Below are 24,010 nucleotides of genomic sequence, written 5' to 3' on the forward strand. Positions count from 1 at the left end.
CAGCCACTGGGGACATTGCGAATATCTCTCAGTTTGCAGTCCACTGTTGCATCCGGCAAGTTACAGCTGCCCTTTATAGACGAAGGCATCAATTCATCACCTTCCCTCTGACCCTGGAGAAGCAGGCGGAGCGCGCGCAGGGCTTCGCTGCTATTGCGGACTTCCCCATGGTGCAGGGGGCGATTGACTGCACACACGTGGCTTTGAGGGCGCCATTCCAGAATCCTGAGGACTTCCGCAACCGCAAGGGTTTCCACTCCCTCAACGTGCAGCTGGTCTGTGACCACCGCCAAATCATCATGGCAGTCAACGCCCAATTCCCAGGGAGCAGCCACAATGCCTTTATCCTGCGGCAGACCTCAGTTTGTGACCTTTTTGAGGGGCCGGCTCGACCATGAGGCTGGCTTATTGGGGACAAGGGCTATCCTCCCTGCCCATGGCTGATGACACCACTCCGTCTGGCCGCCACCCCAGCAGAAGAGCTGTTCAACAGCAGCCATCAGGCGACCAGGAACATTGTAGAGCACACTATTGGTGTGCTCAAACAGCGTTTCCGCTGTCTGGACCATTCAGGGGGAGCCCTGCAGTACTCGCCGGAGCAAGTGGGTCACATCGTCGTCGTCTGCTGCATGCTCCACAACTTGGCGATTCGACGTACCCAGCCAATTCCAGCTGTCCCTCAACGTCCAGCAGAGCAGGCGGAGGAGGAGGAGGAGGAGGAAGAGCAGGCGGAGGAGGAGGAAGAGCATGCGGACGAGGAGGAGGAGGAGGAAGATGGAAGGGCTCCTGAAAGTGGAAGGGCCATCCGTCAGAGGCTCATCAGGACTCGTTTCGAGGCCCCTCTGGCGGAATGATGGGTGTCTTTACTCCTGCGCACTTTGGATCTTTGAAAGCCTCTGAAGGCCAGCATCACTGTAAATAGTCACGTGTACCATAGCACATTAAAACTTTTCTTTATTGTCACAAAAGTCTTTCATTACAGCAAAACAACGTCAAGTCAACAGAAACCATAACTAACAAAATAACAGTTAACTCTTCGGCAAAGCCGCAAAACTAAACAAACCATTTCCAACAATTACAACAGGTGAGGGTGTCCTTGAATTTGGCCAAAGAAACGTCTCAGCACCTCCCTCTACTGCTGGCCCCTTGATGGAGAATGACTTCTCTTTCGCGGTCGGCCCCTTCCCTCCCTGCTGCTCCTACGTAATTGAACCCCAGTGGCAGGGTCAAGGCTGGGGGACGCCTGCTGACTGTGTGGAAGTGCAGAAGCCCCTGAGGGACGGCCTGGCTGACCTCTGGTCTTGGAGGGTGCGGATGCAGGCTGCTTGATCTGAGCATGGCTGGAAGCAGTGTGCCCTGCAGGTGGTGGCAGCTGCACTGCAGACGTACCAGCGCTGGCATGTGCAATGGTCACCTGCCGAGAGAGGACATTTGCACCATGGTCGGACGACACACTGGCTCTCTGAGGGGACCGGTTTGGCTCATCCGCCACAATCGCATGCTCCACTGATTCCTGGCCTTGTATGGGACTGGAAGGGCCCGGGGTGATCCTAGCTGATGCAGATAGGGTGGCTGCAGTGAGAGTTCGTGTTGCCTCAATCTGGGCGTGGACGAGGCCGGCAAGTGACTGCGTGACAGCAGTGAGGACCAGTGTGGCAGGTGCCAGTGCTTCGGAGAAGCCCTGGACAGTTCTTTCCATTGCTTCGGACAAGGCCGGAGCAGTCCGTTCCACTGCCTCGGACAAGCCCTGGACAGACCTTTCCAGGGATTGTCCGAATCCCTGAACAGTCCTTTCCATAGCAGCCTCGAAGCCCGGGACAGTGCTCTCCATGGCTGCCCCGAAGCCCTGGAGAGTCCTCTCCATTGTTGCCCCGAAGCCCTGGAGAGTCCTCTCCATTGCTGCCCCGAAGTCCAACACACTCTTTGCCAGTGTTTCTATTGACTGAGGCATCCTCCCCACTGCAGCCATCAGCTCAGTGTGCCTGAGCGGGCCTGGGTGCTCATTTCAGCCAGGCGACGCACCTCCTCTGCACTCTGTGCAGCAGTCATCACTCCCTGCCTTGCCCTCCGGGGAACCGGTGGCCGAACTTGCCTACCCCCCTTGCGTTGCTGCAGGCCGCTTGTTCCGGCAACTGGCTCATCATCAGAGCCCCCCCTCCCCTCCAGGGAGCTACTATCCCCAGTCTGCAGATGTGTAGGCTCCCCTGAGATTGGAACGGATGCTCCAGCTTCCTCCTGATCCTCGCCTCCGGAGGCACTGGCACTGGCAGCTTCAGGGCGCAGATCCCGAGTTGGTGATGCATCATCTGAAAGCAGGGAGGTGGAAGAGTGGCTTTAGCAAAAGGACAGGTTGGCGGCAAGGCATGCCAGATTGTGGCAAGGCTCTGACATGGCTCCACAGTGAGAAAGCATGCTGGCGGGGGGACCAAGTGGAAGGAAACAGCTGAAAAAGGTGAGAGCCTTACCCTCGCTGTCGAGAATGGGGTCGGCAGCTGCAGTGGTAACAGGACCACTCAGACGTCCTCCAAGAATCTGGTGCACTCTCTCCTCGAGATCCGTGAGAGTGACCACTTGTGGAGGTCCGCCACCGGTTCGAAGCTGGTCCTTTCTCATCATCGCCAGCTTGGACTGCAGGGGAAAGAAGGGGAAGTTCTGTAACATGATGCCTTGAGAGACCATCTCATGCCCCCCATGGTGCAAGAGCCCTTACATGAGGCCTTGAGAGATCATCTCATGCCCCCCATGGTGCAAGAGCCCTTACATGATGCCTTGAGAGATCATCTCATGCCCCCCATGGTGCAAGAGCCCTTACATGAGGCCTTGAGAGATCATCTCATGCCCCCCATGGTGCAAGAGCCCTTACATGAGGCCTTGAGAAATTATCTCATGCCCCCCATGGTGCAAGAGCCCTTACATGAGGCCTTGAAAGATCACCTCATGCCCCCCCATGGCGCAAGAGCTCTTACATGTGGCCTTGAGTCAAATGTCCATGTGTGTGCCCAGAAAGGGCCATGGGTGCTTGCTGACAGATGGCCATTGGGGCATCATGGCAACAGGGTGCCCGAAGTCAGGTGCAGATGGAGGGAATCAGAAGTTTGCATAAACAACACTCACCCTAACGACCCGAGTGAGGTTGTTGAATTTCTTCCTGCACTGAACAGGGCTCCTGGTCGCCATACTGCTGGAGTTGACTCTCAGAGAAACCTCCCTCCAAGATCGCCGGTAAGCCTTTTGATTCGGCCTCCTGCCATTGTCAGGATACAGAAAATCTCGACGGCGCTCCACTGCGGACACCAACTGGTCCAGAGCCTCAGTGCTGAAGCGCTCTGCTCTCTGTCTCACCTTCTCCTCCTGACCAAGTTTTTTGCGCCAGAAAAGGGCGAGCGCCGATTCTGAGGCCTACAGGGCATTGAGTGTGGCAGCCGGCCGGCGCCTGGAAGTCTCGTGGTTTTCGGTAATTGAGATCACCTGCGCTGCGCCCGTCCGCGCCGATATTGGGTAGCGCCTGAACTTTTGCGCCTTAGGAGCCCCGTGCAATGTCTGAATTCGCGCCTCAATCCCCTTTGGGGGCGATGCAACCCAATATCGCGCCAGGCAGCGATAAGTTTCGTCTGGCTATAAACTTTGCGCAGCGCCAGTTCTAACGCCTCAAGCGGGGCTATACCCAATTTCTAGGCCACCACACCTAATCTCAGCTGTCTTTTGTCTCCACGGGCCCATTACCATCTCATCTGGCTTCTAATACCTTTTATTGTCTCCTTTTCTTCTTTTGTTCGATCGCAGCTTTGCCTTCGATCTTTTTATTTTCTTTCTAGTTTTGAAGAAGGGTTTCAACCCGAAACGTCAACTCAAATTTCTCTCCACGGATGTTGCCTGACCTGCTGAGTTTTTCCAGCATTCTCTCTTGTTATTTTGGATTTCCAGCATCTGCAGTATTTTGCTATCCACCTGTTAACAGCCAGGTAATTGCCTTTAATCCTCTTCCCGCTGCTAGGTGTCGGGTCCATTCGCAAATCGGGGACCCGACACTTGGGGAAATTGTTTGGAGGCGGGTTGATGGCGGGATCGCAACCTGCCGTCAATCAAATCGCTTTTAACCTTTGACCCGCCTCCAAACCCGCCCTCGGAGCACCGGCAAAATCCAGCCCAAAGACTTCCTCTGACGAGTAGTTTTTATTCACAAGAGTAAATGAGTGGGTTCTGAGTTGTAGACCAGTGGTTGCCATTGCTTGGAACTCAGTATTCATATTTATCCCCTTATTGGACTTTGTTTGATAAGATTGAAAGGATTTTTGATATAGTTGTACGTAAATACAAGCCCAAGTACTTCTTTTGAAGCTATTTTCTCCAAGTTAAATTAAATATAAAAAATAAAATGAAAATTTTTATTTTTTGACCAAATTATACATTAAATATAAGTCTTAATACCTCGTTTGAAGTTATTTTTCTCCCAGTTCCTCACATTAGCCATGAGTGAGTCAATGTCTAATCTTGGGCTCCGGCCAGTGTTGCACTGACCCAATGTGTGAGCAGCAACAAATGACAGCACTCCCCCGCTTGCTTGTGGCTGCTGCACACTCCTGCGACATGGCCAAGGCCAGGAATTCTGCGACTTGATGCTGGAGTCTGTAGTCTCCTGTCAAGTCTGCGATGAGTCTCAGTCCTGTGGGCGTGGTGATGGTGCGATGAGCCCAATCCTGGACACACACATGGCATTGGAAGCCAGGTGAGGCGGGTACGTGAATTGCCTTGTGTGCCAGGCGCTTGGCAGCCAGATCTTGTGACTTAGTGGTGCTGTATATAACTTCAGATGTGCTATACCATACACCATTTTTTAATTCAATTTTATTGTGAAGTGAAGGACCACTGATTGCAGTCCTACTAAATCTCTTATTAGGAATGCTAGTCGTGAGTGTGCAACTGAAACAAAAGACATTCTTTGTAAGTTTCAAGACTGAATTTCCAGAATAGGGGGAAAGCATTTTCCAGCTTGTTCATGCCTGGTAAGGACTCATGATTAAAATGGCCGTTGTTATCTGTCTGAGATTGAAAACAGGTAGTGCACCTCTGGATGAAGTCTGGTGAACCGTGAGGTTAATATAAACAGAAATCATATTCAGATATCAGAGGATTGAAACTGTCGGACCAATGAAAAGAAGTGGCAATATGGTATCTATGAATTATAAATCTAGATCATTATAAGATCTATATTTGTCAGCCAAAGTAAATGCGGCAGTTTCACTGGCACGCTGAATGGCTCCCATGAGCCATCCTTCCTTGTTGATTTGGGTGTAAAAGTGCTGAGGAAATCAGTGGTGGTGTACATGGTTTAATCTCTCTCTTGTTCTCTCTATGTGTCACAGTAGTACTCTACACTACTCTACACAGTAGTACTCTACACTACTCTACACAGTAGTACTCTACACTACTCTACACAGTAGTACTCTACACTACTCTACACAGTAGTACTCTACACTACTCTACACAGTAGTACTCTACACTACTCTACACAGTAGTACTCTACACTACTCTACACAGTAGTACTCTACACTACTCTACACAGTAGTACTCTACACTGCTCTACACAGTAGTACTCTACACTACTCTACACAGTAGTACTCTACACTACTCTACACAGTAGTACTCTACACTGCTCTACACAGTAGTACTCTACACTGCTCTACACAGTAGTACTCTACACTGCTCTACACAGTAGTACTCTACACTGCTCTACACAGTAGTACTCTACACTGCTCTACACAGTAGTACTCTACACTGCTCTACACAGTAGTACTCTACACTGCTCTACACAGTAGTACTCTACACTGCTCTACACAGTAGTACTCTACACTGCTCTACACAGTAGTACTCTACACTGCTCTACACAGTAGTACTCTACACTGCTCTACACAGTAGTACTCTACACTGCTCTACACAGTAGTACTCTACACTACTCTACACAGTAGTACTCTACACTACTCTACACAGTAGTACTCTACACTACTCTACACAGTAGTACTCTACACAGTAGTACTCTACACTCCTCTACACAGTAGTACTCTACACTACTCTACACAGTAGTACTCTACACTACTCTACACTACTCTACACAGTAGTACACTACACTACTCTACACAGTAGTACTCTACACTACTCTACACAGTAGTACTCTACACTACTCTACACAGTAGTACTCTACACTGCCAATCACTTACCTTTGGCCAATGATTCCAATTGTTCCAGAAGGTACTCTCGTGTGGTTTTTGAGTGACTGACATATTACTCTATTATGTTCTGCAACAGTTGGCACAAACTAAGCCGAAGCAGATTAGAATTTGCCAACAGATTGTTACTGTACTGTCAGCTGGATGAGTCCAACAGTCTTTGGCCAAGTGAGTTGATTGATAATCAACTAATGGAGCCCCCAAACATATCAGCGTGCCAAGGGGACTGCTGGATCTGACTGGGGTATTTCATGATGTTGGCTCAGTGAAGAGCCTGGGTATGGTCCATTATGAAAGTATTTGTTTTGATTGACAGCCAAGTGTACTGTCACTTTCAAGAAGCAATCATGGAAATGAATCACAAATACTGTATTGTGAGGCACAACTGTTACTAGCTTGTTATCTCTTAATTTATCCCGTTTACATCCAGTGAGTTCTGTCTTGCATTGGCTGAAATTTCTGCTGCTAATGCTGCTTGAGATGGAGCTTTGTGATCCACAAATTACATTTTCAAGCAGAATCCAATATTGTAAACTTTTATTTGCATGTTGTAAAATATCACGGTTTAAATGAACCTTTAAAAATACGACCATTCAATATCATCAGCTCTTTGACCATTAAACATCGGAACTATTTTATCCTGGGGGGGGCCACGTGGTGGAGGGATGGGGTACCTGAGCGCTTCAAGAATTTGCAAAGTAAGACTCAACTGCAATAGACAAAGAAAGGAAAATGAAAAAGAGGAAACATAAATTGAAGAGGGGAAATAGAGGAGATGGAGCAACTTTAGAAACAAATTGTTTCCCCAGCCCCATCTGAGCAGTTGGTCTGCAAAGCTCAGGGCCTGTTCATTTATGGTGTCACTCAGTTTATTTATTCTGTGCCCATATGAGTAACACATGAACAGCAGATCTTCCAGTCGTTTTAAACTCTTTATTTAAAACGATTTGCATGAAACCGTTTTAATTGTGCTTGATTCTGTAGTTGAAAGGGGTCTTTTGATATTGAGGTCAAGAAACCAAATAAAAACAAACTAGGGAGGCAAAGATAGATTGTTCTTCATACAGCAGCATAAAAATAGATAGTGAATGGAATATTTTATCATATGCTCTTTGAACCTCTCACACTGTGCAGTTGATACTGTTGTGGGCCATTATGACACTTTTGCCCATCAGGCGCAACATTAGGCCGGGGGATTATGGTTAAAGATTTGAGAAGTTAGGGCTTTTTTTCATTAGAATGAGCGGAGAGATAGGCGGCCAGCTAAGGTATTTAAGGCTGTGAGGGATTAAATAGTGAGAGCGTTTCCACTGGTTGATGATGAGGTAACGAGGGTAGAAATTTAAGATGATCACAAAGAATCAAAGGGGAGGTTCGAAAAGATATCTTTACACAGAGTGGTTAGATTGTGGAATTTTACACTGCAGACTGTTGTTGAAGCAGAGCCCATTAATTCTTTTAGACGGGAATTAGATAGTTGCTTGAAAAAGAGGAATATTAAAGAGTGTGGGGAGCGAGCAGGAGAGTGGGGTTAGATTAGGCGGCACATGTGGAGAAAACTGCGGCACAGATTTGATGGGCTTGTTTCTATGCTGAAATATTCTATGAATCAATGATAACCGCTCCAGTACCTGGAGCTATAATGAGATGTCACAAGAATTTTGGGTGCAATTACACTGCATATTCTGATATTGCTTGGTCCCCGCCTGGCTGTGGCTGCAATTCTAGCCTTCCAGCCCAGGAGAGAGTCATCTATGTACAGAGTGTCCTCCCAACAGTTAGGAACATAAATGTTTAGAAAGTGGGGAGAAAAGGAATTGAGATCAGGTACCTTTCAAACATGTCAGGTACTTTGCAAGCCAGGTTTGTCCCCGCACTGGATTCACACTCTCTCTCGAGTGTTGCCACACTTAAGACCACCAGCTCCAGGGGGGTCTTCCTCCGCTTTGCTCTGGAGGCAGGTCAGGCTCGTGCTCCAGCTTTATACTCGGAAGGTTAATGTCATTGCACCTTGAGACAGTGCCAAGTCACTGAGACACTGCAATATTACAGCAAGGTCCCTAAGATGGTGGCTTTCCTCATTTAAAGGGCACACATGTTGCCGAAAACGTACTAGAATCCCCCAGTAGGTAAATGCAACAGAGAAATTCACTCACTCATGAACCGTGCTCCAAATAGCGCCAAGATTGGCTCCTGCTAGGTTCGGGGTTCTCAACCTTTTTGATTCTGAGGCCCACCTACCCGTGTTAAAAAAAAATTCTATGGACACAAGTATTTTTTTCTGTATAGAAATTAATTATACAATTAAAACTTATATATTTATTATTTTTATTTTACTTATTTAATGTGACTAATTAGGAAAAGAAATTGCAATCATATATTACCCCACCCCCATTTTATCGATAACTGGAAATTAGATGCAATTTTATTTTTCCACTACCGTCACGTCAGAGACAAACTAATACAGGATATGAGCTGAACCAGGCCCTAAAGCCCAGCATCACTGACACCCACCAGAGTGAGTGGGTGTAAAGAGGAAGCTCTCCTTTGGGGACGCTATTGTTACTGCTGGTTATTTATTATTCACTGGCTGCTGCTCATTACTGAATGAATTGAGGAAATCCACGATCTTTTTGATGCTGCTGGTGATGACCTCAATGTACTCGCTGTTGGTCTAGTCCTGGAGTTTCTCTCTGCACCGGACCAGCCTGCCCCACCATGTCTGAAGCACAACATTGCACTGATTAACTTCACATCACCTGTCCAAAGCGCTGAACAACCAGATTGGCCACATCTAACCCAGAAGTGCGAGTTCGGCAAAGATTATTGGTCAGGAGGGCGGTGGATTGAGACGACGGATGAAACAAGAGTTTCCATTGATTAAACGTGAAGGAGGGCTCAGACTTTGGAGCAAAAGAAGAATCTGATTGGTTAATTGATTGACAAGAGGCTACATCTGGATTTTGATTGGTTTCATTGAACAGGCAACGAGAAATATGATTGGTTTAACTTGGGTTCGCACTTTTTTGGCAGACCCCTTGAAACCTTCTCGCAGACCATTGGTTGAGAGCCCCTGTGCTAAGTGACCCTTCACATACATCTGCGTAAGTCAGCTTGCTCTGTTGGGTGGTGCGGTGTGTGAAAGAGTGGGATTTGGTAGGATAAACTTGTCTTGTGTCTCCTGGTAATACATCGTCTGTGTGCTTCATTCCCTGAGTGCCTCTCTGCTGTCATTATCATTTCAGTAAAAACAACGGTGGCTGTAGGAAGTGTTCATATTCTCTCTATTTGAACTGTGAAAAATACCTAGCAGTACAATTATAGATTTGGGTTGTTCTTGTAAAGAGCAATTTGGGCAGCATAACACAATGAAGTTACAGATCTCACTGGTGGTGGGAGTAATTTGATATGATGATTTAATACTACAAACCACAGATCGGAAATTCGAGTGATAAAACCCGCATGCCCAATTCGCCAGTACGCTTTTCCACCCAGTCCCCTTTGGCTCGATGTTAGACAAATCTTCTGTACATATTCATTAAAAGTGTGCATGCGATAGTGTATTTGCAGTGTCGTCCTCTCACCCCTCTGGGACCTGGGTTTGAATCCCCTTACTGCTGGTTTAAGGGGCCCTACGTGAAATGAGCACCAGTAGTCACAGCCCCAGTTCCAAGTGAAGACAATCTACAGCACAGAACTGCCCAGAAATCAGCACAATTTAGCCTTGCCCCTTGAAGAGGTTGAAATGGTAGTGGATGTGGGGAGTGAAAAATAATCTCACACTGGTGCTGTGATGGGTACTCCTTCTGAAGCCGGTGTTAAGGGGCAGAAGAAAGGGCCTTCATGCTGCACCTGGCTGTGCTGAAGCCAAGCTCCGGATGCATGATGCCCACACTGTGATACAAGTGGGAAACGTGTTCTGCTCACCAGCACTGATCTCCCTCCCCTTCAGAAGAAAAGTCAAATTACTTAAATATGAGGAAATGGTGGGTGAGAGTCTGAAGATGCTTGGTTGTAAATTCACCTGCTTGCTTATTAAAAACCAGTGACTGAACTGTAGCATCTCAGTGGTTGAACATAACAATAAAAGAATTAGGAGCAGGAGTCGGCCACACGGCCCCTCGAGCCTGCTCCGCCATTCAATAAGATCATGGCTGACCTTCGACATCAACTCCACTTTCTCACCCTATCCTCATATCCCTTGATTCCCCTAGAGTCCAAAAATCTATCGATCTCAGCCTTGAATATACCCAACGACTGAGCCTCCACAGCCCTCTGGGGTAGAGAATTCCAAAGATTCACCACCCTGTGTGTCAAGATATGTCTCCTCCTCTCAGTCCTAAATGGCCAACCCCTTATCCTGAGACTAGGGCCCCCTGGCTCTAGACTCCCCAGCCAGGGGAAACATCCTCCCTGCATCTACCCTGTCAAGCCCTGTAAGAATTTTATATGTTTCAATGAGGTCACCTCTCATTTGGATGAAACAAGATGGATGAAACAATACTGCTCATATAGGTTACACCTGGTTAGTTGCAATATGGTTTTAAATAGGTTCACGGACTCCCAGGCTGCCTGCCTTTTCTGCGGCCTGGAGGAGTCCGTGTTTGATGTTTACACGGAGTGTGAGAGATTGTAGCCCCTCTTTCACTATTTGAAGGGGCTGCTCCTCGATTTTTGGCTGCACTTCAGTCCCACGCTCCTGATCTTTGGTCACCCGGTGCGGAGGGGAGCGGGCAGATTGGAGGACCTCCTCATAGGACTGCTCCTGGGCCTGGCCAAAAAAAACATCAATTGGTCCAGGCAGCGGGCAGTCGAGGGGATCGTTCGGCCCGATTGTCTGCCTCTCTTCCGCGGCCATGTTCGCGCCCGGGTGACCCTGGAGATGGAGCACGCGGTGTCCGCCGGCACACTTGAGGCCTTCCGCGACCGGTGGGTGCCACGGGGACTGGAGTGCATTATCACCATCGGGAACCAAATTTTAATTTAATTTGTTAAGTTTTATTTAAAGTTTTATTAAGTTACAGATAATTTGTTTATCCACCCCATATAAAAAGAGTACACCTGGTTAGTCTTTTCACTCTGATTGGTTGGCAGTTGCTTTAAATTGATAATTGAAGCTCTTCACCCTCTTACATATGTTAAATCCCAGAGGAAATAAAACAAACTGCACCTGTACAGGTGTCCCCCCCCCAATTCCCTACAGGCGTCCCCCATCCCCCACAGGCAGTCCCCCCATTCCCCACAGGCGTCACCCCCATCCCCCGCAGGCGGCCCCCCATCCCCCACAGGCGGACCCCCCGTCCCCCACGAGCGTTCCCCCCATCCCCCACAGGCAGGCCCCCCCGTCCCCCACAGGCATCCCCCATTCCCCACAGGCGCCCCCCATCCCCCACAGGCAGTCCCCCCATTCCCCACAGGCGTCACCCCCCATCCCCCACAGGTGGCCCCCCCCCCGTCCCCCACAGGCGTCACCTCCCATCCCCCACAGGCAGGCCCCCCCGTCCCCCACAGGCAGTTCCCCCATTCCCCACAGGCGTCACCCCCCCATCCCCCACAGGCGGCCCCCCATTCCCCACAGGCGTCACCCCCCCAACTCCCACAGGCATTGCCCCCCCATCCCCCACAGGTGGCCCCCCCCCGTCCCCCACAGGCGTTGCCCCCCCAACCCCCACAGGCGTCACCTCCCATCCCCCACAGGTGGCCCCCCCCGTCCCCCACAGGCATCCTGTGCAGGTGCAGTTTGTTTTATTTCCTCTATCCCCCCTCCCCCCACCTGGAAATTGGAAACGATATGGTGGGTGTAATCTGATCTTGTGTAAGTTTAGGCTTCATAAAGGCATCCACTCAAGAACCTATGTCGCTTTAGAGTAAATGGTGTTCATGTAGAGGGAGCATGTTTACCTCAGGGAGTTAGTGAACCCTCTGAGAACTCTGCGTATCTCTAACTCTGGCCTCTTGTGCATCTCCCACTTACTTCGCCCCACCATTGCCAGCTGTGCCTTCAGCCATCTTGGTCCTAAGCTCTGGAATTTCCTCCCTAAACCTCTCCGCCTCTCTGTTTCCTTCTTTAAGACACTGCTGAAAACGTACCTCTGTGACCGAGCGTTTGGTCACCTGTCCGAATGTCTCTTTCTTTGGCTCAGTGTTTATTTCTCTCTGATTACGCTCCTGTGAAGCACCGAGGGACCTTTTACTACGTTAACTGTGCTATAGGAATGCAAGTTGTATCTGTTGTCATTTTGCAAATCCCCGATTCAAAACGAGTAGCTTTTGGAAATCCATCTAGCTATAAATATCTTGGATGGAATTGGGAAGGAATGTTTCTTAAGGATTGCACTGATTTTTAAGGTGTCTGGGTTGAGCTGTGATAATGGATGGTATTAAAGGCTAAAAATAAAAGTTTGAAGTGTGCAGAGGAACTGTTGCCACTAAAAGCAGTTCCTTATGAATCTTAAGATTCACTCCATCCCTGCATGGTCTGACGCAGCTCATTTAGTTTTGTGACTGTCACATGATATCACACCATTTTTTAAAGATGAGTTGATTTACTGGAGTGTGAAAGAAAGCGAGAAACCGCTGAACGTTCAAGTAAAACTTGCAAAAAGATCGGTTACGAGGGAAGCAGTCGGAGCTCAGGCTCTCTTTAGCCACTGTGGCTAATCCATTACAAATGCGGTTAGCCTGAAAGCTGCACTTAAGCAGCACAAGAGGCCAGCATCTTTAGAAAAGAACCCTTCAACTCTGAAACCACCTTTATTATTGCTCTTCAGATATTACATGCCAGTGTCAAAACTACGTCATGTCATGGTTCCATCAACATTACACTGGTGCAATTGTACATGATTGAAGGGGTTTGAACAGGTACAAGTGTATAGTTTATATTTAGTTCTCGGATCCTTAAATATATAAGTGACTACAAGCATTTGGTAATGTCTATTCAGTCACATTTTTGTGCATTGCTATTAGCCATTTTGCCAGGATTATGTATCATTATAACTGATAACCCTTTCCATATGTATAGAGAAAGGGCAAAATATGTAAATAATTGAAGTATCTCAGCGTGTAATGTTATAGACAAGTGAAGAATAACAGTGAGTTCCTATTCGCCACATCCTGACCCTCCGAGTTTGTTTTAGTGAGTTTCAGTTCCCCTGGAGATTAGCTTTGATCTTTGTCAAATTCAGATATTTCGAGTCCCTTGTAACTGATAACTGAGTGGAATTGGCTTCTCACATCAGATTACAGTCTGTCATGGTGATTGGTGCCAACAGCAAACACTTATGATCACGGTCTGCAAAAATCTGCTGCTACATTCTCATAGCATCAAAGGAATGTGCTCCCCCCACTGTTCTCACAGCTGCGCCCACTGGCTTTTTCTTACACAGTAAATTAATTGGAAAAACAAGGGACAAAAGGCATTAGGTGGGGTCAGCTCGCTGTGTCGTAGCTAGCACATGACGGGCTTTAATCACTGTCTTTTCTCGAGGACCAGGTTACTGGAGCCAGAAGCCCTCCCCGAGAGAGGCGGGCAGGAGGGAGAGCTCTGCTGATGTCTCAGCATGCTCGCTGTGATCACTGGCACTCAGCTTTAAACACAGTCTTTCAGTATGAGGGTCTGACGACAGAACTGTGTCAGAATGCCTGCTTACCTCTATTGTGGCCTAACTCAAGTTGCAGTCTTCTGAAGATTTTTTTTGAAAAACTATGCGTAAAGCCCATTATTGTACCAGTATTATAACATCCTTTAACACTGAAAGAAATGGCTAAGTTTCCTGTCCATGTTTTTGACTTCAGAGGACATGCTGATATTAGTTCACATGCCTGCAGTACCTTCACGTACAATACCATATGGTGTGTCTCATTTGTTCAATTTGTGGAATCTAGCTTCTTTCGATTAAATCATTCTAAAACTACTCTTTTTAAATTACTGTCATAACCAACTCTCCTCTATGATTTTCTTTTACCTTTCAGGTCTCCCTCCCTTTCAAGTAGTCCAGCATTTTCCGACATCTCGCTCATCAGAATTTCCCCACACAGAACTCCCGTTGGGGCCTCAGAGCCAGTGTTTAACCCGCCGCACCCATACATTAACCCGTATATGGACTACATTAGGTCTCTACACAGCAGCCCCTCTCTGTCAATGATCTCTGCAGCCAGGGGACTCAGCCCTACTGATGGTGAGCACCATGTAAAGTTTTGCTTCCTTAGAATGGATTAGAGACAGTGATGTAAAAATGTGTATCAATTTAATGAGTTACAAAGATAACGCTGTGAATATTTTACAATTTAAACTTTTTAATCAAAGCATAATGTTAATAGTGCAACATTTTAAAATGATTTATGGTGGCTTCTACATAATCAGCTATTTATTTTATCACAGTGGTGATCTAATGTATATTAAACCTTCTCAGCAGATTATAGTTTGTTGCTTAAGTGAAATCCTGTTTTCGTAAAGACTTGTCTGATTTTTTTTTAACTGTTCCTGCTCCACCTTATTCTTCTCAGTGTTGTTTTGAGTCCTAGGTGTTTCACTCTAGGAACCCTGCAGATTCTCTAATGTCGCTGAAAGACCTGAGTTGCTGGGACAGGAGAAGGTGCTTGAAGCACAACTTAAATTTTTTTTAAAAAGTAATCAGACCCTGACTTTTGAATATTTATGAGGGAAATTTAAGTGCATGGTCCTATTAATTTCCATATGTCTCAAGTTACTGTTAGTAATAGAATGTTGTGATACAATTAGGATTCAACCACCGATGAGGCAACTTCAGTAAAACAGCCCTTTCTAAACCTCTAAAATTCAAAGAGTGCAAATCAGCTAATAAGAAATATGAGCACAAATAGGACTGAGTTGCCTGAGCTTCAAGGGCATGTGGACTGCAGGTTGGCCACCTCAGTTGTAAGATACCACCTCATTACAGCGGCTGCACAATTCGTTTCAAACAGGTCTATATTAAGAACATAGGGAGGTGGGGTGGCACTGAGTCCTATAACATTGACACTCAATGTCATGTAACAGAGATTAATGTGCATGTGCTTCCAATGTGTGCTGTGTGGAAGTTACAGTACCTCCCTGAATTCTCAGCACCTCCATGCAGAGGGAAGGGCATTGCATGGGAGAGTCTTGTCATGCCCATATGGTCCCTTGGTAGTGGCTGGTGGCATGGTCCATTGACAAAGGCCTGGGTTGGGTTATGTGCCAGAAACATCAAGCCCAGACAAACCAAAAATGAATTACATAAAGAAAAAATACATTGCAGAGAAAGTTTTAATTTTGAAAGGAGTGTGACTCTGATGTGTGATTCCTGCTCGACGATCCATCACTGTCTATAATCTGATACCATCCAATTCAATCACTGTGCAGCACTGGGGAGTGGGCAACATATAAATACTATGGCGATGGAATTCAGTTTAGAGCAGGATAAGCTGAACTAGATTTGCTCTCCTGTGCAAAATAAAGACAGCACTGCCCCGAGCCAGGACCGTCAGGGACGTTGGGCAGCACCTGCAACATTTCAGCAGCATCACTGAGTGAGGTTCCCACTGATTGCATTCATAGATTTCCATATTATAGTTGAAGTTTGTATCATTGAAAACAAGCCATGCAGCAAACGATTTCACGTATTAAGAAAAGTTTACGGGCTAGCTCGTTTGTTTCCAGTGAGATGAGCACTTACAGGTTCGGCCTGGTCTTTGCTGCTTCCAGCCGTCCTCTTGCTACCCTGAGCAATCATCCTTTTTTACTTTGTCTCTCCTGATTCCCCTCATGCTCACTCCAAGCTCATTGCGTTCACGAGACCCACCTCCTGCTCCCTCGACCCCATTCCCACTAAATTGCTGACCACCCTACTTCCCCTCCGAGACCCCGTACGTTGACATTGTAAATGTTTTTCTCCCTTCAGGAACAGTCTGCCTCCCTTTCATCACTCCTCCCCCCTCAAAAAACCCACGCGCGACTCCTTTCTCCTGCAAAGTACTGCCCAGCTCCAGCTTCCCTTTTCTCCCCAAAGCTATTGAACATATTGCCCATCTTTCCCGCAACTTTGAATCTCTCTCGTCAGGTTTCTGCCACTGCCACAGCAGTGATACGGCCCACATCAAAGTTACAAATTACATCCTCTGTGACTGATTGTGGTGTACTACCCCTCCTCGACCGCTCTGCAGCCTTTGACATGGTCAACCACACCATCTTCCTCCAATGCCTCTCCTCCATAGTCCAGCTCAGTGGGACTGCCCTCATTTGGTGACATTCTTACCTATCCAATTGTAGCCAACATATCTTCAGCAATGGCTTCTCTTCCCACCCTCGCTCCATTATCTCTGGAGTTCCCCAGGGATCTGTCCCAATTGGTCCCCTCCTCTTTCTTAACTACATGCAGCCCTTTGGCAACATCATACAGAGACAGCTTCCGCATGTACGTTAATGATACGTAGGCCAACCTCTCCACCACTTCCCCCAATCCCTCTACTGTCCACATGTAGCCAGACTGCTTGTCCGACTTCCAGTCTTGAATGAACCACAATTTTTATCAGTTAAACATTGGGTAGACTGAAACCATCGTCTTTGGCCCCCACCACGAACTCTGTTCCCTTGCTACTGATTCAGCCCCTCCCTGGTCACTGTCTTAGGCCAAACCAGACTGCTTGCAATCTCAGCATCCTACTCGACCCTGAGTTGAACTCCCACCAGCGCATTATCTCCATCACAAAGACCGCCTACTTCCACCTCCACAATATCATCCATCTCCGCACCCGCCATAGCCCACCCGCCATAGCCCACCCGCCATAGCCCACACGCCATAGCCCACCCGCCATAGCCCACCCGCCATAGCCCACCCGCCATAGCCCACCCGTATTATCCCACCTACCATAGCCCACCTGCCATAGCCCACTTACCATAGCCCACCCGCGATAGCAATACAATACAATACAATACAAATCGCTTTATTGGCATGATAAGGTACATCTTATGTTGCCAAAGCATCAAAATACATTTATGGTTGAACACATAAACGCGGTTCCATTCATACAGTGTATAAACAGGTATATCCCTGAGTTTATAAATATACATTCGCCTTGTTTATATATACTCTTGTCTTAGTTTACTGGTTGTCCCTCTGTTCATGGCAAGCTGTGACATAGTGTGCTGCCAGTGTTACACAGCTTCTCTCCTCCCCCAGTAGGAATGGGAGTTTTTGGTTGTCAGTCAGATTTCTGAATTCAGGGCATATTTGTGAGAATTTTTGGTAGAAATTCTCTCTGATGCCCTGATATTTTCCACAGGCTGTGAGGAAGTGCATCTCTGTCTCAACTACTCCCTGACTGCCATAGCCCACCCGCCATAGCCCACCCGCCATAGCCCACCCGTATTATCCCACCTACCATAGCCCACCTACCATAGCCCACCTGCCATAGCCCACCCCCCATAGCCCACCTACCATAGCCCACCCGCCATATCCCACCTGCCATAGCCCACCTACCATAGCCCACCCGCCATAGCCCACCTGCCATAGCCCACCTACCATAGCCCACCCGCCATAGCCCACCCGCCATAGCCCACCCGCCATAGCCCGCCCGCCACAGCCCGCCCGCCACAGCCCGCCCGCCACAGCCCGCCCGCCACAGCCCACCCGCCACAGCCCACCCGCCACAGCTCACCCGCCACAGCCCACCCGCCACAGCCCACCCGCCATAGCCCACCTGCTGCCAAAACCCTCATTGATGCCTTTGTCGCCTTCATGCTTGACTATTCCGGTGTTCCCCTCGCTGCCTTCCCAGTCTACACACTCTGTAAATTTCACTTCACCCAAAACTCTGACGACTGTTTCCTAGCTCGCACCAAGTCCTGCTCACCCTTCACCCCATCGCCCCTGGTCACCCCTCACCCCATCGACCCTGGTCACCCCTCACCCCATCGCCCCTGGTCACCCCTCACCCCATCGCCCCTGGTCACCCCTCACCCCATCGACCCTGGTCACCCCTCACCCCATCGCCCCTGGTGACCCCTCACCCCATCGCCCCTGGTCACCCCTCACCCCATCGCTCCTGGTGACCCCTCACCCCATCGCCCCTGGTGACCCCTCACCCCATCGCTCCTGGTCACCCCTCACCCCATCGCTCCTGGTGACCCATCGCCCCTGGTCACCCTTCACCCCATCGCCCCATGTCACCCCTCACCCCATCGCCCCTGGTGACCTCTCACCCCATCGCTCCTGGTGACCCCTCACCCCATCGCTCCTGGTGACCCCTCACCCCATCGCCCCTGGTGACCCCTCACCCCATCGCTCCTGGTGACCTCTCACCCCATCGCCCCTGGTGACCCCTCACCCCATCGCTCCTGGTCACCCCTCACCCCATCGCTCCTGGTGACCCCTCACCCCATCGCTCCTGGTGACCCCTCACCCCATCGCTCCTGGTCACCCCTCACCCCATCGCCCCTGGTCACCCCTCACCCCATCGCTCCTGGTGACCCCTCACCCCATCGCTCCTGGTCACCCATCGCCCCTGGTGACCCCTCACCCCATCGCTCCTGGTGACCCATCACCCCATCGCTCCTGGTCACCCCTCACCCCATCGCTCCTGGTCACCCCTCACCCCATCGCCCCTGGTGACCCCTCACCCCATCGCTCCTGGTCACCCCTCACCCCATCGCTCCTGGTCACACCTCACCCTGTCGCTTCTGGTAACCTCCCACCCCATCGCCCCTGGTCACCCCTCACCCCATTGCCCCATGTCACCCCTCACCCCATCGCCCCTGGTGACCCCTCACCCCATCGCTCCTGGTGACCCATCACCCCATCGCTCCTGGTGACCCATCACCCCATCGCTCCTGGTCACACCTCACCCTGTTGCTTCTGGTGACCCCTCACCCCATCGCTCCTGGTCACCCAACACCTTCAATTTATAATTCTCATCCTTATGTTCAAACCCCTCCATGGTCTTGCTGTTCCATATCTGTGTAACCTCCTCCAGCCCTACAACGCCACCAGAACCCTGTGCTCCTCTGAATCTGGCCTCTTGTGCATCCCCCCTTCTTTCATGCCACTGTTAACAACCATCTATGCCCTACGCTCTGGAATTCCCTCCCTAAACCCCTCCGCCTCTCCACCTCCCTCACCCTTAAGACCCTCCTTAAAACCTATGTTAAAAAGCACTATATAAATATAAGTAGTCGTTGTGTTTATTAGAGATGGATTTACAAAAAGTAGAAAAGTTTTGGATGGACTGGCGACTTACAACAGGAGGTTTCCCTGCATCCACTTCTCATGTCCAACAGGTTGCAAGGGTCCTGTGCACAATGCGCAGCTGCAAGGAAAGTTCAAATGCGAGTGTGACTATCCTGGTAACACACTGCAGAAAATAACTCTGTTTGTGCCCTTCTGCCACTGAGGTGCTTACATCACCGTGGCTGTGCTGGCTGCAAGAGGCCAGAAATGGAACAGTAAAATCTCAGAGAGCCCTGTAAAAAAAAAATGCTGTAAAAAATCAACTCAAAGGTTCAACAGAAGCTGCAAGTATTAGACAGTAACAGCTGGCTGCAATCAAATTGCGACATAACTTTCCAGGTTCATGTGACTTTATAAACTACTGGATCTTTGCTATTTACAGTTTGCGTTACAGGTTAAAATAGTCCCCAAAAGAAATCCCGGTGCCCTCCTCCATGGAACAGAAGTGGGTTGTAGAACTTCATTGAACCATCAGAATGAAATGAATTTGTTAAGAAGTGTCTTCATCTGTCATTTTGCATTTTAAATCTTTGCGATTAAAGCACATGTCTACAAGGATGCATTCCACTGAAATCAAAAATATCTCTTAGAATAGTCGGACAAATGCTAGGAATTGTCTTTACTAGTTGGTAGGGAACGTACAGTTTTGTAAATGCTAGCATGTCACTAGAGTGTAGGTGACACAGTTCTTTATATATTTGGGGGAAGGATTTTGTCTCTGCTGTTTGTGGTGAAATAGGAAGTGTTTATAAAGAATACATTTACAATTTAATTACAAATAGTGTACAGAGGAAACGCTCCCATTTAATTTGAACAGAGTCCTGTTTACCGTCCTGCAGCATGTCCTAGTGCTATAGCGAGACCTGACCAGTGTTAACTAAAAATTGTCAGGTGCCCAGATCCATTGATGTGTGTGAAGAGTAGGTTTGAAGTAGTTTCCAAGATTGCAATTTGTGTTCAGCTATTGGTGCCTCATTGAACAACCTTGCTGACAATCTGACGTCTGTTTGCTTTTGCAGTACCGCATACTGGAGTTAGCCCAGCGGAGTATTACCACCAGATGGCTCTGTTGGCCGGCCATCGTAGCCCGTACGGTGAAATCCTTCCTCCAGCTGGCACAACAACTGCTGGTGCTCTTCACATGGAATATCTCCACGCAATGGAAGGTAAGTAACAGCCAAAAAACAACCTGGTCGTATATTGAAAATTCATCATTTAAAAGTTTCCATTTAAATGTTTTAAAAAAGAAATTGGCAAAATTTCAATCATAATAGCGTTTAAAAGCAACCCAAAAAAAGTGGTAATCTTGGGCGCTGCCACAGGTGTTGGTCGTTCGAGGGACCGGACATTAATCTGATCTAGTCTTATGTTGGTGTTGATTGTTATCAGAGGGGTGACTGAGGTTTAACTACTGATGAGCAATTGCCAGGTTTAGGAGGGTGAAGGACTGAATTGCATTCACAAAAGTGGCAAGCAGCATGGAGTGGCAGTCAAAGCCTCCCTTCTGCATTGTCACAGAAAGTGAATCTTCAGTCTCAACAGAGTCATGTAAAAAAAACATGGCTCCCCGATAAAGGGGCAGGGATTTGGGGGGAAATTCCTACCCGTGCTATTCTCGTGCACTTCCTACGGGGCTCAATATAACAATACTGGCCAGGAAACGAGCACCCCTACTTTCCATTCAGTTGGGAAATAGGGCATGACATTGGAGAGGAAGGTCAAGATAGGTCAGAGAAAATGGCGTTGAGAGTGGGCTGTTGTAAATATTCCTCAGCCCATATCGCTATAGCTGTGTGAGGAGTTGGCATGGTAACGTATTTATGCAGCATGCCGCGAATTGTTAAGGTTTTAGGTTTTACCATCATGACTCTCCACATAGATTTTTTTCTCAATCTCAGTCAGGCCGTCAAGTGAGGTACTTCATTGGAAGCAGGCTGCGCGAGTCAATGCACCAATGCACCTCCCAGTGGCCAACTTCAGAACTGCAATTGCAGAAGCCTCGCACCTGAGAACTGGCAGTGGTGACCAGCTCGAGAGCAACTGGAGAGGGGAAAAGTTCTTTGGTAAAAAAAAATTCTAACACTCCGAATGCTTCTTTTTTGTTTAAGTAGCCAAGAGGTAATGAACATTTCAAATATCTGATTTTACTCTGGACATTACTCCGTGTTTGAAAAACTAAATTAAAAATTCTAAATTCAGTGGTGGGCAAGACCATATTTATTTTATTATATAAAAACAGTTTTAATAGTTACTGTCACCTCATTGTGCTGTTGAATCCAAAACAAAATCTGTGGCAAAGCTCACAAAAAGTTCAGTTCAGGATCAGTAATCCCAGCAATATGCCAGGAGCCTATTAGACGTAGATTTTTGCAAAAAGTAGAAGCTGGGTTTTAAGTAGGATGATGTGGAAATAAATACCAGCCAAGTGTGAGGTTACCAGTTTAAATGCTACAGGGTGAGGAAAAATTTACATTACTTTTCGACACAGGGAGCAATTTCTTTTAAATGAAGAACAAAAACTAGTTCCATTAAAATTCAAGCAACAACATTTAAATTAGGCATTGTTTTAAAGTGCGGGGCAAATATGCATAGTTATGCTATGCAAATGAGCTATTTTGTAGTGTAAATAGAAGATTAAAAGAAGAGTGCATTGTGGGAAGGTCACTTAACCTCACCTTTTCCCAGCTGATGAGAGTCTGTTTAGTCAGTTCTTCCTTTTAATCTAAACAGGATGAATTTACCCTTTTTCTTTGTACAAAGCAATCAAAGGATCTAAACTCCAGTCGCTGTCAAACTTCAATCTGGATTAGGTGGTGATGGGTTGCCCCATCATTCATTTCAGTATGACTCTATTCTTCTGTTGCAGTTTAAGAATAATATCCTGAAACTGAAACTAAATTATTTATCCATTAAAATGTCTGTTATTGTACTCACCACAGCTTTTAAAAAATCATTTATCTTCATCTTTTTGAGGTAGTAGCTGGTAGAAGTGTGTTTTTTAGATGTTAACAATCATTTTTTATTATTTTTTTATAGCTTACTGACTTTATTATACTGCAACGGTTTGCTTTCTGCACTATTAATGTATTCCTATATAAAATGAGTTAATATTCGGTCACCAAATTTAAAAACTGAAAGCTAATTAGGTGAATTATCCCGAATTGTCAGTGAGGTCCAGTTGGTCCTTAAGCATAAGATTCCCTCCATATCTTGCTCCGTTTAAGCACTGCAATTGGAAACGACTGCTACATGTAAATCATGTGATATCGAGTCAGATGTAAAAACCTTACAGCGCTGTGACTAAATAACGTGAATGCACTGTCCCCTGTTGGACATGTTGGAAAGTTGAGAGTTAATAATGGCGTGTTGTTGTGAACTGTCGAGGGGGAAGGAGGTTGACATCCTCCCAAGTGGAAGAGAGGCTGAAGACTAATGGGCTATAATATTAATCTCATTCCCCAATAGGGAAGGAGGAATTGATGGATACGTGAGATCAATCCAAGTTGGGGCAAAAGATCTTTTCCAGTTCCTTTCCTATGTTCCTATTTGTCTGTCCCACCCATTTAATCCCCGGAGTAAAAGTCCTGCCAAGTTTCTCCATGCTCCACCCTCCCTAAAGGTAAATGGAGTGAAACTCAAAAATACACATAATACAAAGAAAGAACTTGCATTTATATAGCGCCTTTCACCATATCAGGACGTCCCAAAGCGCTTTACAGCCAATGAAGTACTTTTGAAGTGTTGTCACTGTTGTAATGTGGGAAATGCGGCAGTCATTCTGCACACAGCAAGCTCCCACAAACAGCAATTAAATAAATGACCAGATCATCTGTTTTAGGTGTTGGTTGAGGGATAAATGTTGACCAGACCACCGGGAGAACTCCCCTTCTCTTCTTCGAATAGTGCCGTGGGATCTTTTACATCCACCTGAGAGGGCAGATGGGGTCTCACTTTAAAATCTCATTTGAAAGACGGTACCTCCGACAGTGCAGCACTGAGATGTTAGCCTAGATTATATGCTCAATTCTCTGGAATGGGACTTGAACTCGGCACCTTCTGACTGGGGCGTGATGCTGCCACTGAGCCACGACTGAACATCTATTCTAATATTGTGTTCTACACTATAACTGCTGAGCCAGTTACTTTGCTTCATGTGATACCTCCATGCTCCCGTCATGTTTTATACAGTGACTCTCCATCCATTCTCATCTTCATGAGTCTCAATTCCATTCCAAACAAACTATTTCTCCAGCTCTATCTTGCCCAACATTGGCAAATCGTTACATTACAAGAATTCCCCTCCCACCGTTATACTGTGAACAGCAGAGGGCCCAGAACATGTGGAACTCTGCTGGTCCCTACTCCCCAGGCAGAACTTTGTTCTATTTACAGGAAACTCTCTTTTAACCAGCACCTAAATAACCGGAAATCTCTGTTAACCGGCAAAATTCAGGAGTAGGTTCAGGTAAGTTTTACTTCATATTAGTGGCCGTTCCTGGATCTGTGGCTGTGTAACTGGGGTTCGTGCACTTGTTGCTAAGCAACAGGGAAGCCTGGATTTGT

At 47.4% G+C, this 24,010-nt stretch overlaps 1 protein-coding gene across 3 annotated transcripts in view; it reads left to right on the plus strand.

Moving 5' to 3' along the window:
* LOC147115355 (transcription activator GLI3-like) overlaps window positions 1-24,010 on the plus strand; it is a 422,057-nt gene that overhangs the window by 285,234 nt on the left and 112,813 nt on the right. For 2 of the 3 annotated variants that reach the window (XM_085993896.1, XM_085993897.1), the window contains 3 exons: window positions 14,196-14,401; window positions 20,467-20,613; window positions 21,346-21,510. In XM_085993896.1, the coding sequence (XP_085850022.1) occupies window positions 14,196-14,401; window positions 20,467-20,613; window positions 21,346-21,510 (518 nt within the window). The remainder of the gene's footprint in view (window positions 1-14,195; window positions 14,402-20,466; window positions 20,614-21,345; window positions 21,511-24,010) is intronic. The other variant, XM_085993898.1, reaches the window with a different exon arrangement.

Source organism: Somniosus microcephalus, chromosome 7 (assembly GCF_052327205.1).
Source record: "Somniosus microcephalus isolate GS21.2 chromosome 7, FLI_Smic_1.0, whole genome shotgun sequence".
NCBI lineage: Eukaryota > Metazoa > Chordata > Chondrichthyes > Squaliformes > Somniosidae > Somniosus > Somniosus microcephalus.